A 26,815-nucleotide genomic window follows, 5' to 3' on the forward strand; every position below is an offset into this window, starting at 1 on the left:
GAAGGCCAAAACCACCAAACTCCCTATCCAAACTGAGAATTTTTTTGGATAGACGCTCTTTCCTTTCCCCCACAAAAATATATTACATTCCTTGTCAAATTGTTTTAAATCTAAATTTTTATTAAAAATTGGCAAATTTTGTTGGAGGTATAGTAGGCAGGGGAACACAAAGGTTTCAATAATGTTAACGTTGGCGGATAATGAAATTGGGATTGGCCTCCATTTCTCCTGCAAAATTTTATTCTGCTTAAAGAACTTAGCATAATTTAATGTATACCAGTCTTTATTAGAAATATATATTTCCAAGTATTTCATTTGTTCCACAGTTTAAAAGGGATGATCTATCTGTTTATCTTGATTATTATTAATCCAGAGTATTTCTGACTTATGATTAATTTTATAGCCAGAAAAAGAGCTATATTCATTAATTATATCTAGCAACCGAGGTATTTTATGTGATGAATTTGACAGGAAAAGCAGCAAATTGTCTGCATAAAGAGATAAGATCAACTTGTTATCCCCCAATTGAATACCCTCTATATCTTGCCGGAACCTCATCGTTAGGGGTTCTATAGATAAATTAAAAAGTACCTGGAATACTGGGCATCCTTGTCTTGTGCCTTTTGCTAAGACTATCTTTGTAGAAAGTTCCCCGTTAATTAATAGAAATGAGTGGAGGGCCTTGTATATCAATTTGACAAAGTTAAGAAAGTACCCTGTCAAACCAAAATATGATAAGGCTGTAAATAGGTGATTACCACACAGTTATCACAGTTCAGTATTTTCAGGATTAGAAGTGAGAGAAATAATTGTATATTAAAATATCACTTTATTGGATTCGTTAAAACAGACCTGGCACAGCACATTTGGAGTCTCCACTGCTGACGCGTTTCCTGCCTTGCTGGCAGTTCATCAGAGCACTGGGAGAACACTACGAGCAGCTGTTTAAACACTTAAGAGAATTCGAAAAGTCCAATCGCATTGAAGCAAGAAAGGCAGAACACACCTGCGCATTAACTATTTCATGTCCATTAGCCTATGTTGCAAAACTGCAATTGAACTTATCAAAGACTCCAACAGTGTGACAGCATAACAAAAATACAAGAGTGTATAATACAATTGGTTTAAAATACAAAAAGAAAACAAAATAAAACAAAAATGGGAACATTCTAAGTTGTAACAGATACAATGCTAAACCAAAGCCTACACGCAAAATTTGCAACTTAGTTATTCAAAGTTGGTAACATCATTTAAATACAGTCAAAAAGCCCTTGCATATTAAAGGTATATAAGATAAATGCAAATAATAGCAAAGACAGTCACCAGACAGTGTTAGTTAATAGATGATATAACTGTAAGGCTATAGCTAACAATTGCAACATTGTACAAAGGCTACGAATTGACACATTATAAAATCCATGCTATCATTGTAGCAGCATCTGATATTAAGCTAAAGTGCGCATTGTTAATAATAATAAATAAACAAACAAAACTGCCAGCAGGACCTAAGTGGTTCAAAAAGGCATGAAATGTAGATACATTATTTCAATCAATTTATGATGTCTTGTCTTTATCTATTTATCATTAATTTATTATGCACACACTGGGTATATAGATCAAAAGAAATAATATTATTGGATTGTGTAGATAAATATTATTATCTATCTATAAAAAGTTTCACATCACTGATTTTGTTAATCCCTAGTGGGTGACCTGTTTTTAGAGTATATATCCAAAATATTTCTCTTTTGGCAAGGGCCTGATATCTATCACCCCCTCTAGCTCCCAGTGTGACTTCCCTTGATAAAGAAAGTAACTTAATCTATTGGTGTGTTCAAAAAAATGTTTTGCAACTGGGGTCTTAGGGGTCTCTGCGTCTAAAGATAACAAATGCTCCCTTATTCGATCTTTGAGATTCCTGGAAGTGAGCCCAACATATTGAAAATTGCAAAATGAGCAGGTAATAAGATAAACAGTGAAAACCAAGTTACAATTGATAGATTGTCTTATTTTATAAGACAATCCTGTCTGTGTAGATTTAAAACTATCTCCCACCAGGGCATAGTCACAGCACTTGCAAGGTTTTACCCCACATTTATGGAAAACTATATTGACTTACCTGACGGATTCATAGAGGACCGGGTACCGCATTCACACCAGAGAGTGAACGCCTTGACAACGAGAATAATCAAGTTTTTTGCTTTCGCAATCATATCAGGGACAGGAATCGCGTGTTCAAACCATACAGCTACTGACTGACACCGGAGTGGTAAGCCCTCTATATAAGCTACATACGAGTCTTGTGTATATATAAGAAATGGTTATGAACCTGTTTACTCTGTGATATCCGCATTTGTTGGGACCTCAGAAGAGGAGTTTTTCACAAGAGTCACATTGTTATGATTTAATATAACACTGTTGTAGTCAACACAACATTTTGGATTATTGTTGTAAATAGGTGATCCCAGACTATCGAATCAAATGCCTTTTCCGCATCTAGTGTTATAATTGTCATATCCTTTTTGGGGTCTTTCTTTGTTTCATTCCAGTAGTGGTTTAATACTAAAAGTACTTTCCTTATATTTTTAGAAGAGTTTCTACCTGGCATGAATCCAGTTTGATCTGGGTGTTATTAATAAACAGCCAGATTACGAGTTTTGTGTGAGAAGCTGTGCGGTGCTAACGAGCAGTTTTTTCTCAACGCTCACTTACCTGCAGCGCTGGTAGTACGGGTTTTTACAAACCCAGCGTTAAAAGGCAAGAAGTAAGCATTGAGCAAAATTGTGCTTCTTACCGCACTCCAATACCAGCGCTGCTTAAGTCAGCGGTGAGCTGGTCGTACGTGCTCGTGCACGATTTCCCCATAGACATCAATGGGGAGAGCCGGCTGAGAAAAAGTCTAACACCTGCCAAAACGCAGTGTAAAACTCAGTAACGCAGCCCTAAACACACCTACATTATACTTATTAACCCTTAAACCGCCGCACTCCCGCCTCGCAAACATTAGTTAAATATTATTAACCCCTAATCTGTCGTCCCTAACATCGCCGCCCCCTACCTACATTTATTAACACCTAATCTGCCGCCCCCAACGTCGCCGCCACTATACTAAATGTATTAACCCCTAAACCTAAGTCTAACCCTAACCCTCCCTAACTTATAAATATAATTACAATAAATCTAAATAAAAATTAATATTATTACCTAAATAATTCCTATTTAAAACTAAATACTTACCTATAAAATAAACCCTAAGCTAGCTACAATATAACTAATAGTTGCATTGTAGCTAGCTTAGGGTTTATTTTTATTTTACAGGCAAGTTTGTATTTATTTTTACTAGGTAGAATAGTTATTAAATAGTTATTAACTATTTAATAACTACCTTGCTAAAATAAATACAAATGTACCTGTAAAATAAAACCTAACCTAAGTTACACTAACACCCAACACTACACTACAATTAAATAAATTACCTAAATTAAATACAATTAAATAAATGAAATACAATTAGCTAAAGTACAAAAAAACCACTAAATTACAGAAAATAATAAATTACAATATATTTAAACTAATTAAAACCTAATCTAATAGCCTTATCAAAATAAAAAAGCCCCCCCAAAATAAAATAAAACCCTAGCCTAAACTAAACTACCAATAGCCCTTAAAAGGGCCTTTTGCGGGGCATTGCCCCAAAGAAATCAGCTCTTTTACCTGTAAAAAAAAATACAAACACCCCCAACAGTAAAACCCACCACCCACACAACAAACCCCCCAAATAAAAACCTAACTTAAAAAAATCTAAGCTCCCCATTGCTCTGAAAAGGGCATTTGGATGTGCATTGCCCTTAAAAGGCAGTTAGCTCTTTTGCGGCCCAAAACCCTAACCTAAAAATAAAACCCACCCAATACACACCCTTAAAAAAACCTAACACTAACCCCCTGAAGATTGACTTACTGTTCTGAAGACCGGACATCCATCCTCAAGGAAGCGGCAGAAGTCTTCATCCAACTGGGCCGAAGTCCTCAACGAAGCTGGGAGAAGTGGTCATCCAGACTGGCAGAAGTCTTCATCCAGATGGCATCTTCTATCTTCATCCATCCGACGCGAAGCGGCTCCATCTTCAAGACATCCGATGCGGAGCATCCTCTTCATCCGGAGTCTTCTTACTGAATGAAGGTTCCATTAAATGACGTCATCCAAGATGGCGTCCCTTAGATTCAGATTGGCTGAAAGCAATCAGCCAAAAGGATTGAAGTTAAATCATATTGGCTGTTCCAATCAGCCAATAGAATATGAGCTCAATCCTTTTGGCTGATTGGATCAGCCAATAGGATTTTTTTCTACCTTTCTAGAATTCTATCAGCCAATCGGAATCTAAGGGGCACCATATTGGATGACATCATTTAAAGGAACCTTCATTCAGTAAGTAGACTCCGGATGAAGAGGATGCTCCGCGTCGGATGTCTTGAAGATTGAAGCCACTCTGCATCGGATGGATGAAGATAGAAGATGCCGTCTGGATGAAGACTTCTGCTTGTCTGGAGGACCACTTTGCCCGGCTTGGCTGAAGACTTCTCCTGGCTTCGTTGAGGACTTCGACCTGGTTGGATGAAGACTTCTGCCGCTTCCTTGAGGATGGATGTCCGGTCTAAGGGTGTATTGGGCGGGTTTTATTTTTAGGTTAGGGCTTTGGGCCGCAAAAGAGCTAACTGCCCTTTTAAGGGCAATGCCCATCCAAATGCCCTTTTCAGGGCAATGGGGAGCTTAGGTTTTTTAGTTAGGTTTTTATTTGGGGGGGGTTTGTTGTGTGGGTGGGGGGTGTTTGTATTTTTTTTTTACAGGTAAAAGAGCTGATTACTTTGGGGCAATGCCCCGCAAAAGGCCCTTTTAAGGGCTATTGATAGTTTAGTTTAGGCTAGGGGTTTTTTTTATTTTAGGGGGGCTTTTTTTATTTTGATAGGGCTATTAGATTAGGTGTAATTAGTTTAAAGATCTGTCATTTGTTTTGGGTTTTTTTCTGTAATTTATTGTGTGTTTTTTTGTGATTTAGCTAATTTAATTTATTTAATTGTATTTAATTTAGGGAATTTATTTAATTGTAGGGTTAGGTTAGGTGTTAGTGTAACTTTGGTTAGGTTTTATTTTACAGGTCAATTTGTCTTTATTTTAGGTAGGTAGTTATTAAATAATTAATAACTATTTAATAACTATTCTACCTAGTTAAAATAAATACAAACTTGCCTGTAAAATAAAAATAAACCCTAAGCTAGCTACAATGTAACTATTAGTTATATTGTAGCTAGCTTAGGGTTTATTTTATAGGTAAGTATTTAGTTTTAAATAGGAATAATGTAGTTAATAATAGTAATTTTCTTTAGATTTATTTAAATTATATTTAAGTTAGGGGATGTTAGGGTTAGACTTAGATTTAGCGGTTAATACATTTAATATAGTGGCAGCGACGTTGGGGACGGCAGATTAGGGGTTAATAAATGTAGGTGGTGGCAGCGATGTTAGGGATAGAAGATTAGGGGTTAATATTATTTAACTAGTGTTTGCGAGGCAGGAGTGTGGCGGTTTAGGGGTTAATATGTTTATTATAGTGGCGGCGATGTCCAGAGCGGCAGATTAGGGGTTAAACATTTTATTTTAGTATTTGCAATGCGGGAGGGCCTCGTTCTGGGGTTAATAGGTAGTTTATTGGTGTTAGTGTACTTTTTAGCACTTTAGTTTTGAGTTTTATGCTATGGCGTTGTACCATAAAACGATTAACTACTGACTATAGAATGCGTTACGGATCTTGGAGGTAGAGGGTGTACCGCTCACTTTTTGGCCTCCTAGGACAGACTCGTAATACCGGCACTATGGAAGTCCCATAGAAAAAATGGTTTACGAAGTTTAAGGAAGTCATTTTGCGGTAAGGCCAAAGAAGTGTGCGGTGCCCCTAAACCTGCAAGACTCGTAATAGCAGCGGGGGCGTAAAAAAGCAGCGTTAGGACCTGTTAACGCTGCTTTTTTACCTTAATGCACAACTCGTAATCTAGCCAAATGTTTTTAAGTCTTTCTGCTACTATTGAGGTGGGAAGCTTATAGTCATTGTTCAATAGGTTGATAGGTCTATATGAACTAGGATTTTCCAGGTCTTTATCTTTTTTTGGTATAATTATAAGTGTAACTATAGATGACGAAAAAAATCTGCAAATTTAAACTATTAAGACATTAATAATTATTAAAAAGCTTTGTTAGCTTAGTTCTAATCTAGTCTTTTAACATTAAATAGAATTCAGCTGGTATTTGGTCTGGACCAGGGGCTTTGTGTAGCTTGGCATTTTTCATCGCACCCAGAATTTCTTTTTCCGTAATTAGTCTATTGAGTTCTTGGAGAACATCATTTGCTGGTCTTGGCAAAGATAACTTATTCCAAAATGCTTCTTTTGCATTATGATTACAACATCCTGCCGCATATATTCCCTGAAAGTAGTCGCATATTACTCTCCTGATCTCTGTTGGAGAAGTGTATATAATGTCCCCTTTTTTAATGCTAGGAATCATCTTCTTACCCTTCCCTGTCTTTAATATTTTTGATAAAAATTTAGCAAATCTCCCATTATGACTGAAAAAAGCTCTTGTTTTCATATCTTCCTTAGCCCCTTTTCATTTTAAAAATATGTCCCTTTCTATTTTAGCCTCTTTACAGCTACTCCATGTTTTTTTTAACTGATTTGCTAATTGTATATCTCTAGCTATTGTTTTTCTTTCCATTTCACTAGATAAGCCTTTATTTCACCACGTAAATACTGCCTTAGGACCTTCCCGAAAATTCAAATCTTATAAAATTAATTCTTATTAGCATGACATATTCTTTCCATTTTTTGACTAAAAATTGATAAAAAAAATTGGCATCATGTACAAGATATTTAGGGGGGGGGATTGTTTGCCCGTTCAGCCCTAGGCCTATCTACATCTTTACCAAGATTTATTATCGCATAATCTGAGATCACTATATCTTTAATCTGTGAGTTCAGATCCAACGATAACATTTGCTCATTTATCAAGAAGATATCTATACGCGACATTGATTTGTGGGACTTAGATTCACATGTAAACATTTTTAAATCTGGATTTTCAATCCTCCATGTCTTTTAAGTTCAGTTTATTGCAAAAATTCCTGAACAGTTTTTCTTCACTTTTTTCTTTTTGCTGTATAATATCCTATAAAAAAACATTCTCAAAATATGGTGTTTTGGTAATAAAATGTAAATTTTGACACTTTGTTAAACAAGTATTTTGAAAAGGAGTTTGAGAGAGCTTTCAGTTTAAATGTGTATTTATATTAGAAATGCAATAAACAAGGTTTTAAGAAGTGTTTTTTTTCTAAACTCTATTGTCAATAGAAGGTGTTATCCTCATATAAAAAGGACCTTTGGTTATATGTATATAACTTTGGGCTCCCATGAGTCTCTACTCAAATGCATATTTATACATGCCAGCAAACCACAGGGATCACCTGGCTATACAGGGTCTTTATGTTTAAGAGGGGCTTCTGGTATTTAGAAAAAGGGGTCATGGGGGTCTCTAGAACTTTTTGACAACCTATTATAAGTGCCTAGAAGCCTCTAGTCTGCAAACGGGGGGAAAGCATGTGTGTTTTTTGTTGTTGTCGTTTTTGTTTATTTTTAAATTTGTGATTAAATATTACATCCCTAAGGCACCCTTTGAAAGGGCAGGTGATTCCTTTCAAACTTTGGGTCTTACAGATTTCAATGATTTTGAAGTGCTGATATTGAGGGGTTTAAAGGGACAGTCTGGTCATAATTAAATTCATTATTCAGATAGGACTTGTAATTTTAAAAAACTTTCCAATTTACTTTTATCATCAGATTTGCTTTTTTCTCTTGGTATTCTTAGTTGAAACTAAACCTAGGCAGACTCATATGCTAATTTCTAAGCTCTTGAAGTTTGCCTCTAATAACATGCTTTTTAAAGTCCTTTTCAACACAAAGAGACTGAAAGTACACGTGGGCCATATAGATAACACTGTGTTCAGGCACAGGGAGTTATTTAAGATTTAGCACAACACAATGCTAACTGCAAGACAATAGATAATAAACAGTCACAGTCATGTGATCAGGGGGCTGGAAGAAGGTTCTTATATACAAGGTAATCACAGAGGTAAAAAGTGTGTTGGCTATGCAAAACTGGGGGATGGGTAATAAAGGGATTATCTATCTTTTAAAACAATAACAATTCTATTGTAGACTGCCCCTTTAAATGCTAACCCCACATCTAACTGCCTTAAAGGGATAGGAAAACCAAAATTAAACCTGCATTATTCAGATAGTTCATGTAATTTTAAGACATTAAAATTCACTTCTATTTTCAAATGTACTTTGTTCTTTTGGTATCCGTTGTTAAAAAAGAATATGTACATATCCTACACTAGTGAGATCTAGCTGGTGATTGATGCCTGCACACATTTGTCTGTTTTTTTCTTTGATTAATGCTTAATAATAAATAACATCTATGAAACACATATTTCCTATAAATTGCATCAGTCTTACCTTTATGCATTTGTAACATTCCTATTTTTTCTTTTGCAGATCAGTCAGATTTAAAAGAACAAGTGAAACGCGTAAAGGAAATCGAAGCAATTGAGGATGATTCTTTTGTCCCTCAAATTTTTCGATCAAGCAGAGAATCAAAAACTGTAAGTATAATCTTTATTGGTATGTTTGTATCCTGTCTAGTGTGAGGCCTATTACTTTGTTGCTGTGCGTCCCATAAAATATTTTTACTTTATTGTTTAAACCTTTTAAGTGTATTGAAACAATAATGGATTTTATGAAACATTGTAGGTATCTAAAATGTTCTTTAGTTCATTCATTTATTGAAAATATTTTTATGTGGAACATACATAATTATTTGAACGTGGCAAATATCGTTGACCATATATTATTTGTGCCTAAGGCATCACAAACTTAAATTCACAGCTGATTTTTAAGAAGCATTAGAATCACTATAGAGTTGGTACGTTTGGTTTCAGGTTAAGAAGTGTATTTGTTGTTTATACTCTTTAATCTTTTCTATATGCCCCAAGACATAGTTACTTAAGTTGCAGACTCCACATCTTCTAGATATTGTTCATTTTTTCTTGGATAATATGAATCTTTTTGTGTTATCCTCAATATGTTTGTTTGTGTTACCCAACAAATATGATCCAAAGCAACATGTTTAAAATATTTCTAGCTCTTATATTTGTTTGCCTATTTTGTATATGTAATATTTGTGACATAACCCCTAGATTTCTATTAACCAATACAGTGCCTTAAAGTGAAGGTCAATTTTGATGAATTAGTGCCCGGTTTTTAATAATCCTATTAAAAACAAGGGCACTTTAATTCATCAAAATTGACATTTCACTGTTTTCTTCAAAAACTTACCTTTTAATCCTGGCAGCCACTCCAGCGATTCCCCCGGCTGTCGGAAGCCTCTGCAGACGTCAGAAATGCCGAATCAGTCTGCCTCCAATCACGGCTAGGGGGGAATCTTGGCCTGCTGCAATGCCGTGATTGGAGGAAGACAGATTTGTCATTTTGGACCCGTGAAGACGGCTTGTGATGGGCGGAGGAAGTGCTGGAGCGGCTGCCAGGATTAAAAGGTAAGTTTTTGAAGAAAGTAGTGAAATGTCAATTTTGATTAATTAAAGTGCCCTTGTTTTTAATAGGAATATTAAAAACCGGGCACTAGTTAATCAAAATTGACCTTCACTTTAACTCTGTTGCTTGTAACTCATATAAAAAAAGAGTTTTAATCACCTTGGTTTTCAGTAAGATTACGCTGATTTAATCGCTTTCCTATAAAACAGGCACACAGAGTTGATTAACTTCTTGGTTACCAGTAACACACAGTGAATTAACCTTCCTCTTCCTCATTCTCCATATCTGTCTTATCATGTACGGTGGGCCTCATATGACCCTGAATAGGAAAGGAGTGACAGTTAATTGTGCCTGGCCGCCTTCAGTTCTGTCATACTTATTTCTGGTAACTACAGTTGCCATGTTGCCTCATACCCATTGCCTCCTTCCCCCAATACTGGCCTTGTAGTTCCATTAAAATTGCAATTCAGGATCTGCTGCTGTCAAGATCACTTACAAGGATCTGCCGCTGGATCACCCCTTTAGGAGAAGGACTGCGCTAAACAGAACGTGCTACAGGAGACCAGGCATGCTAACCCAGCAACTTAGGGCACACTGCAGGAGTGCTATCCCCAGTTTGTTTAGCACAGGGAATCAGGACCGCGCTAATCCGACAGGGCTTGATGCACTACAGGAGTCCTGTTGCTCTATCTTTGAGCAGCACTCTCCATAACTGGTTCTTTTAGACTTAACACAGGTGCGCTAAATGGCTCTGAGGATTCTCCGGGAGATTGTATAGCTCTTTCTGTTCAAAGCACACTATCTCCTGTTGGCTCGGAAGGCTTACGATTGGGCGCAAAGATGTTGACCTATATACTTTTTTATTGGAGGGCTTTCTTCTACTTGTCCTCAGGTATGCTCTGAATGACATCATAAGGACTCCACCCCTAAACCTATAAATCTACATGAGTTCCCAGAAACAGCAGTTATGAAGCAGAGATCTTAAGACCGCTGCTCCTTAACTGGTCCGCTGCCTCTAAGGCAGCGGTCTGCAATCCTGTAGTGGTTCACACCTAATTCACTTATAAGGTCTTAAAGCACAGTTATATTGAAATATGAATTCCAAGCACTGACCTTTAATATTATACCAATGAAATAGGTCTCATTTCTTACAAAGAAAGTTTCTGAGGTGGAATCGGAAGGCGTCTCTTCTCCCGATCAACATCCTGGAACTTCAGGCGATCTTCAACGCTCTGGGGGCTTGGCTTCTCCTGGGGTCGTCAAAGTTCATCAGATTCCTGGTGGACAACATTACCTCGGTGGCTTACATCAACTATCAGGGAGGTACGAGAAGCTCTCTAGCCATGAGGGAAGTTTCTCGAATGTGGTGTGGGCGGAGGCCCACGACTGTTCGCTATCAGTGATCCACATCCTGGGTGTGGACAACTGGGAAGCGGATTTTCTCAGCAGACGTTTCATCCTTCGGGAATGGTCTCTTCACCCAGAAGTTTTTGTGGAGATTTGCAACAATTGGGGGACTCCGGAGATAGATCTCATGACGTCCAGACTCAACTTCAAGCTACCCAGATACGGGTAGCGGTCCAGGTATCCCCAGGCAGAGCTGATAGATGCCTTAGCAGTGCCTTGGGGCTTCACCCTAGTTTACATATTTTCTCCATTACCACTTCTACCTTGTTTAGTGGCACGCATCAAGCAGAAGCAAGTGTCAACTATTCTGATTGCTCTGTCATGGCCGCAGAGGATGTGGTTTGCGGAACTAGTGGGGATGTCATCGTCCCCTCCGTGGTGGTTGCCCAGTTGCAGGGATCTGCTGGTACAGGGTCCCTTTGTGCATCAGAATCTAGATTCTCTGAGGCTGACTGCATGGAGATTGAACGCCTAGTCTTAGCCAGAAGAGGATTTTCTGAGAGGGTGATTGATACTCTCATTCAAGCCAGAAAGCCGGTCACCTGTCGCATCTATCATAAGGTGTGGAGGACCTACTTACTTTGGTGTAAATCTCGTGGATATTCCTGGCATAAGGTCAGGGTATCCAGAATTCTTTCTTTCCTCCAGGATGGTTTGGAGAAAGGACTTGTCACCAGTTCCTTAAGGGGACAGATTTTGGCGCTTTCAGTGTTACGCCAGAGCTCCCTGATATAGTGTTTTGTTCAGACTCTGTCCAGGATCAGACCTGTGTTTATACATTCTGCTCCTCCTTGGAGTCTGAATCTGGTTTTGCAGGGGGCTTCGTTCGAGCCTATGCATTCTCTTGAAATCAAGACTCTGTCTTGGAAGGTTCTTTTTCTATTGGCCATTGCCTCGGCTCACAGGGTGTCTGAATTAGCGGTCTTTCAATGTGAGCCTCCTTACCTGGTTTTCATACAGATAAGGCCGTCCCTAAGGTGGTGTCTGATTGTAATATTAATTAGGATATTGAGGTTCCTTCCTTATGTCCTAATCCTCCTCCTTCGAGGAACGGATACTTCATAACTTGGATGTGGTTCGAGCCTTGAAATTCTATCTTCAGGCTACTAAGGATTTCAGACAAACCTCAGCTTTGTTGTCTATTCAGAGAAGCATAAGGGGCAGAAGGCTTCTTCCACTTCTTTATCCTTTTGGCTGAGGAGCTTGATTCATTTGGCCTATGAGACAGCGAGACATACGCTTTCTCAGAGGATTATGGCTCACTTAACTAGAGCTGTAGCTTCTTCTTGGGCCTTTAAGAATGAGGCCTCTATGGAGCAGATTTGTAAGGCAGCTAGCTACCTGTTCCACCTTACACACTTTCACAAAGTTTTACAAATTTTACGTTTTTGCTTCGGCTGAAGCTTTGTTTGGGAGAACGGTTTTACAGGCCGTGGTGCCCTCAGTTTAGGGTCCACCTTTTTACCCTCCCGTTATTTATTCAGTGTCTTCTAGAGCTTGGGTATTTGTTTCCCACAAGTAATGAATGAAGCCGTGGACTCTCCTCGTATTAGATGGAAAACATAAAATTATGCTTATCTGATAATTTAGTTTCCATCTTACGAGGAGAGTCCACAGCTCCCACCCGGTTCTCCGCTGGGCAGACTTAAATTTCTTTTGTTTTCCTTCTGGCACCATTTATACCCAGATATTTCTCCTGCTGTTCCTTGTTCCCTTGGCAGAATGACTGGGGGAGGAGAGGAGGTATTTAAGCCTTTGGCTGGGGTGTCTTTGCCTCCTCCTGGTGGCCAGGTTCTGTATTCCCACAAGTAATGAATGAAGCTGTGGACTCTCCTTGTAATGATGGAAATGAAATTATCAGGTAAGCATAATTTATGTTTTTAGCTTATTTTTGGGGGTTTTACGTTGAAGATTCTGATCATTTTTAAAATGTCTTAGGACCCAATCACATAAGCATTCCATGTGGAGGATTGCAATATTGGGTGATAGATGGAATACGTTATTTAACAACACTACAGGAGATTGTGAGACATCCTTTACATCTTCATCAGGCTGAGGATGAATCATTTTCAGGCTTCTAGGGTTTCTGTTAGTGAGAATCCTGTTGTTTCTACCTAATTGGTGATATTTGCAGATTCCCCAACTTTTAGCTGTCAGATTAGTAAGAAGCATTTGCATTAATCTAAACCTTTGTTTATCCCCATACGCATAGTGCTCTTTGGTATTCTTAGTTGAAAGCTAAAACTAGGTATGCTAATTTCTAAGGCCTTGAAGACCACCTCTGAATCCATTTGACAGTTTTTCACGGCTAGAGGACGTTAGTTCATGTGTGCCATATAGATAAGATTGTGCTCATGCCCATGGAGTTACTTATGAGAGGGCACTGATTGGTTAAAATACAAGTCTGTCAAAAGAACTGAAATAAGAGGGCAGTCTACAGAGCCTTAGATACAAGGTAATCACAGAGGTAAAAAGTATATTAATATAACCGTATTGGTTTGCCAAAACTTGGAAATGGGTAATAAAGGTATTATCTATCTTGTTGAACAATAAAAATTCTGGAGTAGACTGTCCCTTTAAAGGAATGTTCCTTTAATTCCTTTAAATGTTTCATATCTGTATTCTTTATAAATCAGCTAAACCATTGTTTAAAACAGCACTGTACTTAAGATTACTCACAATCTAATGTAAAAGGTCTTCAATTTAAAGGGAAGGATCCGTGTCTCCCATCCCTTCTGTGGTTACTGACCTTTTTTATTTTATTTTTTTCAATACTTTTTTATAGCCTGGATTGTTGCATCTCTAGTTGTATGTGAGTGTTGCATCTACTTTAGGTCCGCCATTTCAATTGCATGTACTAACTAATAAAACTTGAATTAGTTTAATAATTATGCCTAGATCTTGAAAAAGTTCTCCTCTTTAAGGTGAGATCTCATTCTCCTTGTATGTTATGGTCTCTTCTTGGGTCAAGTATAATAACGCTGTTGAGTAGTTGTGCAAGAGTGATCCATCTAGGTTTTGGTGCATAAGGTCACAAGATTATTTTTTTGCATTTTTTTCACTAGCAGAATTAAGAAGAAAAATAATGCAAGTTGCTCTTCCTCAGTCCTGGACAGGAAAGTGTTTTTCTCACTATCCTTGTGTTTAGTACTGACCCACAATTGCAGAATATATTATTACAAGAATATGAACAAGATAAAAAAAAGAGAGAATTAATATATGGCAAGGCACATGATTAATCAGGCTGTGTGTTCTGCAGCATGCAGCCGTGTATAGGTTAAATATATGTATTTTAGCTATTTGCAAAGCATTGGAGCTAAACTATATTCTATGCAACTTATCATCTCCAAAGTAATTGACAGTGGGGTGGGATGCTGAACGCAACCTGAAATGAGTTTGTCAATTCTCTCTGACTGTCGTGTATGTCTGGAGAGGAGACAGTTTATGAGGGAAGGTTTTCTTGCTCAACATACTTCACAAAGAATCATGCACTATGACAGCCCTGAAGGTCAAACTGGAATTTATTTCCCACACACTGCTGTGCGAGGTCTTTATTCACATTTCTACCCTGTGCAAAAAGAACAGCAACCATTTTAAATTGAATTATAGGGATAATTCATGTTTAGCCTGGTTGTATTTCTAGACATTTAATATGTTTTACATGGAGTATATTTAAAGTGCTGCTGCCTGATGTTGTTTTTTTCCCCTAGACACATATGTATGTAAATAGTCACGGTGTTTAAATTGAGTGTAAAATACTGCAAACCATTTGTTTTAGAAATGATTCATCTTTTCCGTGAAACACTCATTTATATTACAGGTGGGGGTGATATACATAAGTGAAGAGATTATAATAAATATGGTGTTTATATAGTTTACTGAGTAAAGAAATAAGGAGATTATCATATATAGATATACTGGGATGAAAACACAGTTATGCAGATAGGAGTTCTCTGTGCAGATATTTACACATTTTTACACATAAACAAGCTTACAGCAGATACATCTCTAGAGCTTTGTATTTTTTTATTTATTTTTTTCACAATGATTTTTATATGATGTCTGGTCTAATGTTTTTTTCTAACCAGTTCCATAAAATATTTGTTAATACATTGCAATATATTCATCTACAAGTAATCAATATGTCAGTACATTAAGCACATATGAAGTCATTGCTGGCTTTCCCATTCCTGCCAGTCATGATGATGTATAATTACCTACTGTGCTTACTGGTCTCTAGAATCACTGAATGGTTGCGCCATTGTGTGCTCTGTCGAGTGTTCTCAACTTCAAAAGTGCCACATCTAAAAAGCTATTTAGGACACAATTCATGAAACCATTTATTGAAGAAAAGAGAACTTTACAACTGAGCATGTTGTAAGGCACCCAAGGCCAGACTTGCATGAAGGCAGACTGCTAACTTGTTGTATGTCTGTAATCCGCATAAGGTAAATGATTAAAGAGACACTAAAGTCAAAATTGAAGTTCCATAATTACGATAAAACAAGCCATTTTTAAAAATCCAGTATATTTCCATTATCAAAGCATGCACATCCTTTTTATGTGTACACTTTCTGAGGCTCCAGCTCCTGCTGAGCATATGTAAAAGTGCACAGTATATACATACATGCATCTTGTGATTGGCTGATGGCTGTCGCATGATACAGAGGGAGGAAAAATTGGATTAACTTTGAGAAAATATTCTACTGCACATTTCAAAGTAAGTGCTATTGCATTGTCTTTTTTATTGTGTGTTTGTCAGTTATTCAATCCTGCTGTATTTAGTGGTCATTTAAGCATATGCTAGTAATATGTTATAGGTTTCTCCTCAAAGTATTCTCTGAATGCTCATAGCACATCATTGCCTGTTTTAAGTTAAATGATTAATTTCAGTTGACTTAGATCATCACCCCCATTATATCTGACACAAATCTACTTGGATGGCTTTACTTTCACATCTACTGTCCTTTTGGACACTTAATCTATAATGGGCAGGCTGTAGATCAGTAACCTTGTCATCCTATATTATCAATATGGAGACTTCATTCCTTAGCTAATAAACCTTACATTAAAAAAAATCTATATAAACATGCTAAATAAAATGGTATTTTTATAGTAGTCTAACCCATTAAAGTCTTAGATATTTTGTGAACCTGTAAAGACAAAAACATTGTTCTAACGAGTCTCCATACAGTATTCCCAATATAAAATGTATATATTATAGTGCTACTTGTTTGTGTTAGTAGGTAAACTAAAGCTCACAAATTCATCTAGACACTTGATGTCCATTCACAGATGAATGGGACTAACTAGCATGCAGTGCTGGGTAGCCAATAGTGCTACACTTCACTGTCAGAAAAAAATGTGCAAAAATTGTACCTTTAGAGGTACAACAGCTTGTCACTTGGGCAGTACCCTCAAAGGTACACCCACTGTAACCTTTAACATGGGAGCATATTGGTACCCTTACAGATTGTACCTTTCAAAGGCAAATATATACCTTTGGTGACTAAATTGAACCTCAGTGCTATTGTACGATAATGTTCCCGATAATGTGCAAATTTGGCCTTTTAAGAGTACTTAAAAAAATATATAGATTCAAATATATATTCACCTATTATGCTATTGCTCAGTAAGGTAAGTATATAAGTATTTCTTTCATATAGATGACAAGAGTCCATCAGCTAGTGACATATGGGATATACATACCTACCAGGAGGGGGCAAAGTTTCTCAAACCTCAAATGCCTATAAATAAACCTCCCACCTCAGTCATACCTCAGTTTTACAAACTTTGCCGCTTTAGGAGGTGGTGAAATATGATGTACGTGATTTCTTCTGTGAAAGGCGCTTCTAAGCATTTTGAAGCCCAATTCCTCTCTAAGTACAGTGTTTGTCTGAGGGATGTGAATGGAGTATTGCCTGATGATACCATGTTTTTGCCTATTGGAAATCGATTCTCTGGATTCTCTGTAAATTTGGTTGCGGGGATTCATCTGCTGCCTCCCTTTACAGATCAACATTATACTCCTTTACCATTAATTCTGCCGATATGTTCCAGTACTGGTTTGGCTGTCTGTTATATGTGGATGGGTGTCTTCTGGTAAGTATATATAATTTTTAAGACACTCTCAGCTATGGAATGCACTTTAGGTTATAAAGTTCCTAATGTATATTGCAAATATTAGCCATGAGTCAGGTCTGTTAATATTTCCCTTTACAGTCACACAGTTTCAGAATGGAAATTAAGTTTATGGGAGAATTTAGATATTTTTTTCTTACCTGAGGTTCCGGTTAGCTGTTAAATGGAGTCTGTTTTTAAATTTTTTGCGGGCAAATTAGGCTCGCGGTGACGCAAATTGCATAATTTCCTTCCTAAGATAGGGAGAGTCCACGGCTTTATTCCTTACTGTTGGGAAATACAACACCTGGCCACCAGGAGAAAGCAAAGACACCCCAGCCAAAGGCTTAAATATCCCTCCCACTTCCTCATTACCCCAGTCATTCTTTGCCTTTCGTCACGTTTGGAGGTGGCAGAGAAGTGTCAGAAGATTCAGAGAGTCCTGAAAAAGGGTATCTGCCCTTCGAGATAGGACTGGAATTTTAAGTAGTCATGTCAACCTCTCAGTGAGAGTATTGATTAAAGTTAGAGTCTGGAGATGCAGGGAAAAAAATTCTGCGAAACCATCCAGACTACTGCTAACAGCTCCTAAGCAATCAGTGTTGACGAGTTTCACTGCCTGCTTTCTCTCACTCAAGTCCATGTCAGGAGCGCTGCTATAAGACTGTCACACTTGAGAGGCTGCTCCACAGCATGGATCCTGGAGGTAAGTTTGTTTCAATTTTTACACATAAAACGCTATAACAGGGTCACAGTGTGGCTCCTTTATACCTTGATAGGATCCAGGTTTAATATCCTCTGAAGGGAGTTTATTGAACAGTTTGGGTTAATTAATCAGTGTATTATTTACATGCAGCTTTGTGTGATTTTGTTTCCTGGGCTGATAGACTGTGTGTTTTTGGCTGGAACAAACAGGTTTCACTTTCATTTGTGAAAGTGTTGCACAGCTCTTATTACTTACTGTACTTGTAATAACAGGGGAAGTACTGTCTTGCACTCTATGTGACCGGGTGTAGTCTATGTTCATTTCCTCCATTCCGGCTGAGACTTGAACCTGAGGAGAGCGTTTCCTCTGTTAACTGTCTGGGTCTAAGAGGTGGTGAGTGCCTCAGCCATTGGGAGTATAAAGGTGCAGTTTTCTATAATAAAAAACATTTTTTTTGTGTCATCCTGTGGGTATAACATGAGCTATGGAGGACTCTGACATGTTAGAGGGTACTAAATCATACTTGTTTTTATTGTGAGGAGGCCGTGGTTTCCTGCTCACACAATTATGTTCCACATGCCTTAACACCATTAGAAAGTCTAAGAAGGGAGACAAGCCTGCTATGGCTCTTTTTCCCTCTGAGCCATCTACCTCTCAGGACTCGGCGTCTTGTGAGATTACTACCCTTGCTACATTATTCACTCCACATGCAGTTCCCCGTAGCACATCTAATCCTCCATCCGGAGCGGGCCTTCTTCCTGCGGACTATGCCACGCAGTTACAAACGGCGGTGTCTGCGGCCCTCAGTGCATTTCCTCGCTTTAACAAATGCAAGAGAAAGGTTTAACATAGCTCTCCTGACCCAGAGATATCTAAATATTTATCGGATTTAGCTATAATGTCCGTTATCCAATGATGAGCTAAGCTCTGTAGCTTCAGAGGGTGAACTTTCTGGGTTGAAGTCCTTAGCATCTAAGCCTCCTGCTGCGGAGGAACTGTCCTTTAGATTTAAAATTGAGCACTTGCGTTTTTTATTAAAACAGGTTCTGTCTACATTAGAGGCTCCAGAGGCCACGCTGCCTGAAGACCCTATGATACCTTAATTAGACAGAGTTTAAGAAGACAGGAAAGTTCCTTTGACTTTTCCTGTGCCGGTTAAGATGGTGAACATTATTAAGAACGAATGGGGAAGAATTGGTTCTTCCTTTTCCCCCTCGTTTACATAAAAAAAAGTTGTTCCCAGTCCCGGATTTTCAACTGGATTTGTGGGGCTCCATTCCTAAGGTGGATGGTGCTATCGCTATGCTTGCTAAACGTACTACTATACCTCTTGAGGATAGTTCTTCGTTTAGAGAGCTGATGGATAAGAAAATGGAAACCTTTCTGAGAAAGATGTTTCAACATACAGATTTTTTGTTTCAACTGGCAGCCACAGTTTTTGCGGTTGCCGGAGCAGCTACCTACTGGTGCGACTCTTTGTCGGAACTCATTGATGTGGAGTCTCCCCTTGAGGATATTAAAGACAGAATTAAAGCTCTGAGAATTGCTAATTCTTTTATCTGTGATGCGAACATGCGACGGCTTTGCCGTCCTAGCCTGCCTGGGGCTCTGGTTTTAGTCTCTGTCTGCGGATATGACTTCTAAGTCCAGACTCCTTTCTCTTGCCTTCAAGGGAAACATTTTATTTGGTCCAGGCCTGGACTCCATTATTTCTATGGTTACCGGAGGCAATGGTGCCCTCCTACCGCAAGATAAGAAGAACAAGTCTAAGGGACGACAATCTTCTAATTTTCATTCCTTTTGTTCTGACAAATCCCAACAACAGCAATCCTCTTCCAAGCCCAAGCAACCCAAGAGTACTTGGAAGCCAGCTCAGTCCTGGAATAAATCCAAGCAGAATAAGAAACATGCTGAAAACAAATCGGCATGAAGGGGTGGCACCCGATCCGGGATCGGATTGTGTAGTGGGCAGACTGTCTCTTTTTTTCAGATGCCTTGTTCAAGGACGTACAGGATCCGTGGGTCCTGGAGGTGGTATCTCAGGGATAGAGGATAGGCTTCAAATCTCATCCGCCAAGGGGCAGATTCCTTCTTTCAAATCTGTCTACCAGAGCAGAAAAGATCTCTTTCTAGGGTGCATTCGGGATCTATCCTACTTAGGTGTTGTTGTCCCGGTGCCTATTGAAGAAAACATTTTGGGGTTTTATTCAAACCTTTTTGTGGTCCCAAAGAAGGAGGGAACTTTCCGCCTAATTCTGGACCTAAAGTGCTAAAACAAATTTCTCAGTGTCCCTTCCCTCAAGATGGAGACGATAAGGTCCATCCTTCCTTTAATTCAGGAAGGCCAGTTTATGACCACTATAAATCTGAAGGACGCTTACCTTCATGTTCCAATCTACAGGGAACACTTTCAGTTCCTGAGGTTTGCATTGCGGGACCAGCACTTCCAGTTCATTGCCCTTCCATTTGGCCTAGCTACTGCTTCAAGAATCTTTACAAAGGTTCTGGGGGCTCTTCTAGCCGTTGCCAGAACTCAGGGAATTGCAGTAGCCCCATACTTGATGATATTCTGGTGCAAGCACCATCCTTTCGTCTTGCAGAAGACCTCTTGTAGTCCCTTCTCAGTCTTCTTCGATCACATGGATGGAAGATAAACTTGGAAAAGAGCTCTCTTATCCCAAGTACCAGCGTGGAATTCCTGGGTACTATAATAGACTCCATATCCATGAGGATATTTCTAACAGACCAGAGGCATTGAAAGCTAACTTCGGCATGTCTTGCCCTCTGGACCTCATTGAGTCCCTCTGTGGCTCACTGTATGGAGGTGATGGGTCTCATGGTGTCCTGCATGGACATCATTCCTTTTGCAAGGTTCCGTCTCAGACCTTAACAACTGTGCATGCTGAAGCAGTGGAACGGCGATCATTCAGATCTGCCTCAACAGATTGTATTACACAGCCAGTTGAGAGAATCACACTCTTGGTGGCTCTATCCAGATCATCTGTCCCGAGGAACATGCTTCTTAAGACCATCCGGGGAGATTGTGACTACGGACGCAAGTCTATTCGGATGGGGAGCTGTTTGGGGTGCCAGGAAGGCACAGGGGTTGTGGACTCAATTTTCAAGGCCTTGAAGGTTTGGCAATTTATAGGTTCATCCCAGTTTATCAGATTTTAATCAGACAATATAACCTCGGTGGCTTACATAAACCATCAGCGGGGAAGGAGAAGTTCCTTGGCGATGAAGGAAGTACCTCAGATTCGCTGTCAGCGATCCACATTCCGGGTGTGGACAACTGATAGGCGTATTTTCTCAGCAGGCAATCCTTCCATCCAGGGTATGGTCTCTCCATCCTAAGGTGTTTGCAGAGATATGCAGCAAGTGGGGGACGCCGGAGATAGATCTCATGGTGTCCCGTCTCAATACTAAGCTACCCAGGTACTGGTCGAGGGATCCCCAAGCGGATCTAATAGATGCACTAGCAGTGCCATAAAGGTTCAAACTCATATATCTTTTTCCTCCATTGCAGCTTCTTCCTCGAGTGGTGGCCCGCAACAAGCAGGAGCGTGTATCAGTAATCCTGATTGCTCCATCGTGGCTGCGAAGGACGTGGTTCACGGATCTAGTGGGGATGTCCTCATCGCTTCCGTGGAAGTTACCTTGTTGCAGAGACATGCTGTTACAAGGTCCATTTGTTCATCAAAATCTATATTTTCTGAGGATGACCTCGTGGAGATTAAACGCTTAGTCTTAGCCAAGAGAGGTTTCTCTGAGAGTGTCATTGATACTCTTATTCAAGCTCGTAAAACAGTTACTTGGCGTATCTAACACAAGGTGTGGAGAACCTACTTATTCTGGTGTGAAGAGCATGGTTTTTCCTGGCACAGAGTCAAGGTTGCCAGGATGTTATCTTTTCTCCAGGATGGGCTAGAGAAGGGCCTTTCTGCTAGTTTCCTGAGGGGACAGATTTTAGCCCTGTCAGTTTTATTGCACAAGAGACTGACTGAGCTTCCAGACGTGCAGTCCTTTGTTAAGGCTCTGATTAGGATCAGACCTGTGTTTAGATCTGGGGCTCCTCCTTAGAGCCTAATTCTTGTTCTTCGGGTTTTGCAACAGGTTCCGTTTGAGCCTCTGCATTCCATTGACATTAAATTGTTATCTTGGAAGGTTATCTTTTTATTGGCTATTGCCTCTGCCGCAGAGTTTATGAGACCTCTACTTTGCAGTGTGAGTCCCCTTATCTGATTTTTCATGCAGATAAGGCAGTTTTATGTACTAAATTAGGTTTTCTTCCTAAGGTTGTGTCAGATCGCAACGTTAATCAGGAGATTGTGGTTCCTTCCTTGTGTCCTAATCCTTCTTCATCAAAGGAATGCTTACTTCACAATTTGGATGTGGTTCGCGCCTTGAAGTTCTATCTTCAGACTACTAAGGAGTTTAGACAATCTTCCTCTTTGTTTGTTGTCTATTCTGGGAAGCGTAAGGGACAGAAGGCTACTTCGACTTCCCTATCTTTTAAGGAGTGTCATCCGCTTACCTTACGAGACAGCTGGACATCATCCTCCTGAGAGGATAACGGCTCATTCCACTAGAGAAGTGGCTTCCTCTTGGGCTTTTAAGAACGAGAGCCTCTATGGATTCAATTTGTAAGGCGGCTACCTGGTCCTCCTTAAATCCTTTTTTAATATTTTACAAGTTTGATGTTTTTGCTTTGGCTGAAGCAGCTTTCGGGAGAAATGTTTTGCAGGCTTGGGTGCCCTCAGAATAGGGTCCACCATTTCTTTTTTGTTCCCTCCCGTTATTTCTTCAGTGTCCTCTGGAGCTTGTGTATAGTTTTCCCAACAGTAAGGAATGAAGCCGTGGACTCTCCCTATCTTAGGAATGAAAACATAATTTATTCTTGAATTTGATCTTGAAAAAAGCCTCCAGCTGAAACGCGTTGATGTGAAGCAGTCCTGTGTAGCTGGCCAGCTCTTTATGGACAGATTGTGAAGGAACCACTTTGAACCTTTTACCCATTGAAATATATGTTAACGGTTTACCCAGCCTAAACACCCGTTTTGGATATTAGTGTGAAGGTTAAAAGGAAAAAGACAAAAAAGACTAAGCAACAAAGTGTTTATTTGACACTGAAAAGTTCACCTACATCAAAACCCTTAGAACAGAGTGGGTTTGAAAAGTACACCGGTAATCCGACCGCTAGATTGGCTATTCGGGCAGACACGTGATACGTGACGAAAACACGTCAGAAAATTCCCAACGGCTGCCTGAACGCCAACTGCACGCCGCAGGAGAGCAGGTCGGAGAAAGCGGTTAGAGTGATACACGCTTTCGGATTCTGGTGAGTACTAAACCCCTCTGGCTTTAAAACTATTACGGCTCCAGTGAAAACACCTTCTACACACCCAGACGCCAACACTTGTACAATCTGAAGTGACTGATTTCTTAAAGCAAATACCTGAAAGTGAAACCAAACTGTATTATTTGCAGCAAAGAAACAGTGGTGCAGAATACTCACACTTAAGGAACAGTAGTGCAGATTACAATCACCTCTTGGACATTGCTAACATACTAACCGTAGCAGCATCTCCATTTACATACTATCAACAGATAATATTGTCTTGTACATGTATTTTAACCATTTTTTCTCTACCTTTTTATCTTTTCTATTAATTTAAAAAAAAAAAAAAAAAAATTTTTTGATAATTTATAAGGTGCACCTTATTTTACCTATGAACTGTATATATCTTATTATTTAACCTATGAACTGTATACTTATATTTTATTAGATATATAATAAATTTGTTGAAGGAAACTATTGGTATATATTTACTAACAGTAAAAGTTTATAGCAGACTATTCCACATTAGGACACCATTTCTAGTTATCTATTGGTAGAGCCCCTGAGCGCACTCATATTTCTGGTTTTTTAGCATAATTTATTCTTACTAGATAAATTCCTTTCCTAGGGTCCACGGCCACGGCCCCCGCACGTTTTTTCTTGTCTATGGACGGTCCCCTATTATTTATTGTATTTTTCTGGCACCATTTATACCCTAATGTTTCTCCTACTTTTCCTTGTTCCCTCGGCAGAATGACTGGGGTAATGAGGAAGTGGGAGGGATATTTAAACCTTTGGCTGGGGTGTCTTTGTCTCCTTCTGGTGGCCAGGTGTTGTATTTCCCAACAGTAAGGAATGAAGCCGTGGACGCTCCCCATTTTTGGCATGCTGTGATGCGAGTTGCGTCATATTTGGCGCAAGGTTCACATCTGTTGTGACACGAGTTGCGTCATTTTTGGCCCAAAGTCGCGCCTTTTATAAAGCGAGTTGTGTCTTTTCAGTGCATCGTTCTTGGCGACAAAGTTTGTTATGTTAAGCCTCTCCCTCTAATGCTCGCTGCTCTCATTATATTATAGAGTGCTATGATGCTTGCTTTTGATTTTACTTTTTGTATAAGGATTTTATCATAAGCATTTTTTCCCATTCCTGAAACTGCTATATTGAGGAAATGGAATATTTTGTTTAAATGTTATTTTTTCTTTTTTGTTACATTTTGCTAGATTTCTCAAACCTATCCTGCTTCTGATGTTACTATAGGAACTAAGCTGCATGAACACAATTCTATCAAAGCTAAGTGTGTTTGTTGTAAACAAGCTGATCTTATTTATTCAGCTCAATTATGTGGCATTTGTTATGACAAATAATTACATGCTGATAATGTTTCTATGAGTACAAACACATCTACTGGTATTCCTTCTGAGTCTAATGTACCTAATATTCCTGCAGATATGAAAATTGTTATTGCTGCAGCCATAGAGAAGGCTATACCTGCTATTCCATCTTCAAATAAACATAAAAGGTCTTTCCAAACTTGTCATAGATCCAATTAATTTTGTACTGACCAAGAGCATACTGAAATATCCTCTACTGATGAGGGTTTCTCTGATTTAGAGGATCCTGCATCAGAGACAGAAATTGACCAATCTTCTTTTTTATTTAAAATTTAACATATTTGTTCTCTATTAAAGGAAGTATTGTTTACGTTGGGTATTGAGGAATCTACTCCTCCTAATAGCAAAGTTTTTCATATTCCAGATGCTATCTCTAATATGATTGCTAAAGAATGGTCTAAACCTGGTACCTCTTTTAACCCTTCTTCTAGATTTAAGAAGTTGTATCCTTTACCTGTGGCTAGTCTAGAGTTTTGGGGAAAGGTCCCTATGGTTGATTGGGGCTATTTCCACTCTTGCCAAACGTACTACTATTCCTATGGAAGATAGTACTTCTTTTAAGGATCCTTTAAATAGGAAGCTTGAATCTTACCTTAGAAGAGCATATTTACATACTGGCTATATTCTTAGACCAGCTATTTCTATGGCTGATGTTGCTGCTGCTTCAACTTTTTGGTTGGACAGTTTAGTGCAGCAGTTATCAGATCATGAACTATCTAGCATTGTTCTTTAACTTCAACATGCAAATCATTTAATTTATGATGCTATATTTGATGGCATTAAGATTAATGTCAAATCTATGTCTTTAGCTATTCTAACTAGAAGAGCTTTATGGCTTAAATCTTGGAATGCTGACATGGGGCTCCATGTACTAAGCCGTCAATTCATCCGTCATTGTAGACGCGGATAAACTCGCCGTTACTCGCCGCGGGCGAAATGGTGTCCGCTGTCGCTATGTACTAATATTCCCCCAATAAATAGACAAGTCTAGCCCGCCGCGAGCAGTTGCGGATTGTTGATAAATTTGACGCCTCGCTCGCCGCGACTAAGCTGATGGTACTTAACTTTCAGTTGAATTGTCTGGCCAATTATTAACACGTGACATGCAAGGTGTCACGAACATCATAGTAGTCGCGGGATATTTTGCTCCTATAAAAGTTCAACTTATCTAAACAACTTTATTATTGTTCAAAATTTTTTGAAGAGTGATAACAGAGCGTTATTTTTGTAATATTTATTTACAATTTGGATATGGCTTCATCTGGATCTGATAATATATAAATATTAATATAAAAATAATTATAAAGATTGACAACTAACAATACAAATTTAAATAGATTACTCTTTAATTACAGTCGACAAATTGGGCGCAATTTATGTACATGGAAATGAGAGACAAATTAGACGCCAGTTATGCTGTAAGTACAATGCTGATATTACTGCCTTTTATGGCGTCTAGATTGACTTTCCTATTGTTTTGTACCTTGCCCGCCACCTAAAAGGTGGCGAGGCAAAAATAGCGAGGTGGGAGCGGAAATTGTAGCGAGCGGACAAATAGATTTTTTAGTACATTCGTTTTTTGGCGAGTTGGTGGTCAAATGTGTCTAATTACAGTGAAAAATGGAGCGGTAGCGAGGTTTGGCGGATAAGTACGCTCGCAATTTTAAAGATGCGAGTTTTAACATAATTGACGGCTTTGTACATATCAGTTTGCGAGTTTTGACGCGAGATTTGTTGCGGGTAGCTCGCTGACTGCTTAGTACATGGAGCCCATGGTGTCTAAATCTAGATTATCTCTATCTTTTCAGGGTAATAATTTGTTTGGTTCTCAATTACCTCCACTATCACTATCACCAAAGAGTTTCTTGATTCCTCAGACAAAGGTCACCTTCTTAGGTTTCCAGATAGATTCAGTGTCCATGACTATTTCGCTAACAGACAAGAGACAAATAAAATTGGTCTTAACTTGTCTAAACCTTCAGTCTCTCTCATTCCCTTCAGTGGCTATGTGCATGGAAGTTTTAGGTCTCATGATTGCAGCATCGGACGCAATCCCCTTTGCTTGTTTTCGTATGAGACCTCTACAGCTTTGCATGTTGCACCAGTGGTGCAGGGATTATACTCAGATATCACAGTTGATATACATAAATCCCAACACTTAACTCTCTCTGACTTGGTGGTTAAACCATC

General features: G+C 38.9%; 1 protein-coding gene across 1 annotated transcript in view; it reads left to right on the plus strand.

Annotated features, from left to right (window-relative positions):
• RSRC1 (arginine and serine rich coiled-coil 1) overlaps positions 1-26,815 on the plus strand; it is a 1,121,477-nt gene that overhangs the window by 1,037,630 nt on the left and 57,032 nt on the right. The window contains exon 8 of the mRNA XM_053710087.1: positions 8,605-8,711. Within this exon, the coding sequence (XP_053566062.1) occupies positions 8,605-8,711 (107 nt within the window). The remainder of the gene's footprint in view (positions 1-8,604; positions 8,712-26,815) is intronic.

Source organism: Bombina bombina, chromosome 4, assembly GCF_027579735.1.
Source record: "Bombina bombina isolate aBomBom1 chromosome 4, aBomBom1.pri, whole genome shotgun sequence".
NCBI classification, from domain to species: Eukaryota; Metazoa; Chordata; class Amphibia; order Anura; family Bombinatoridae; genus Bombina; species Bombina bombina.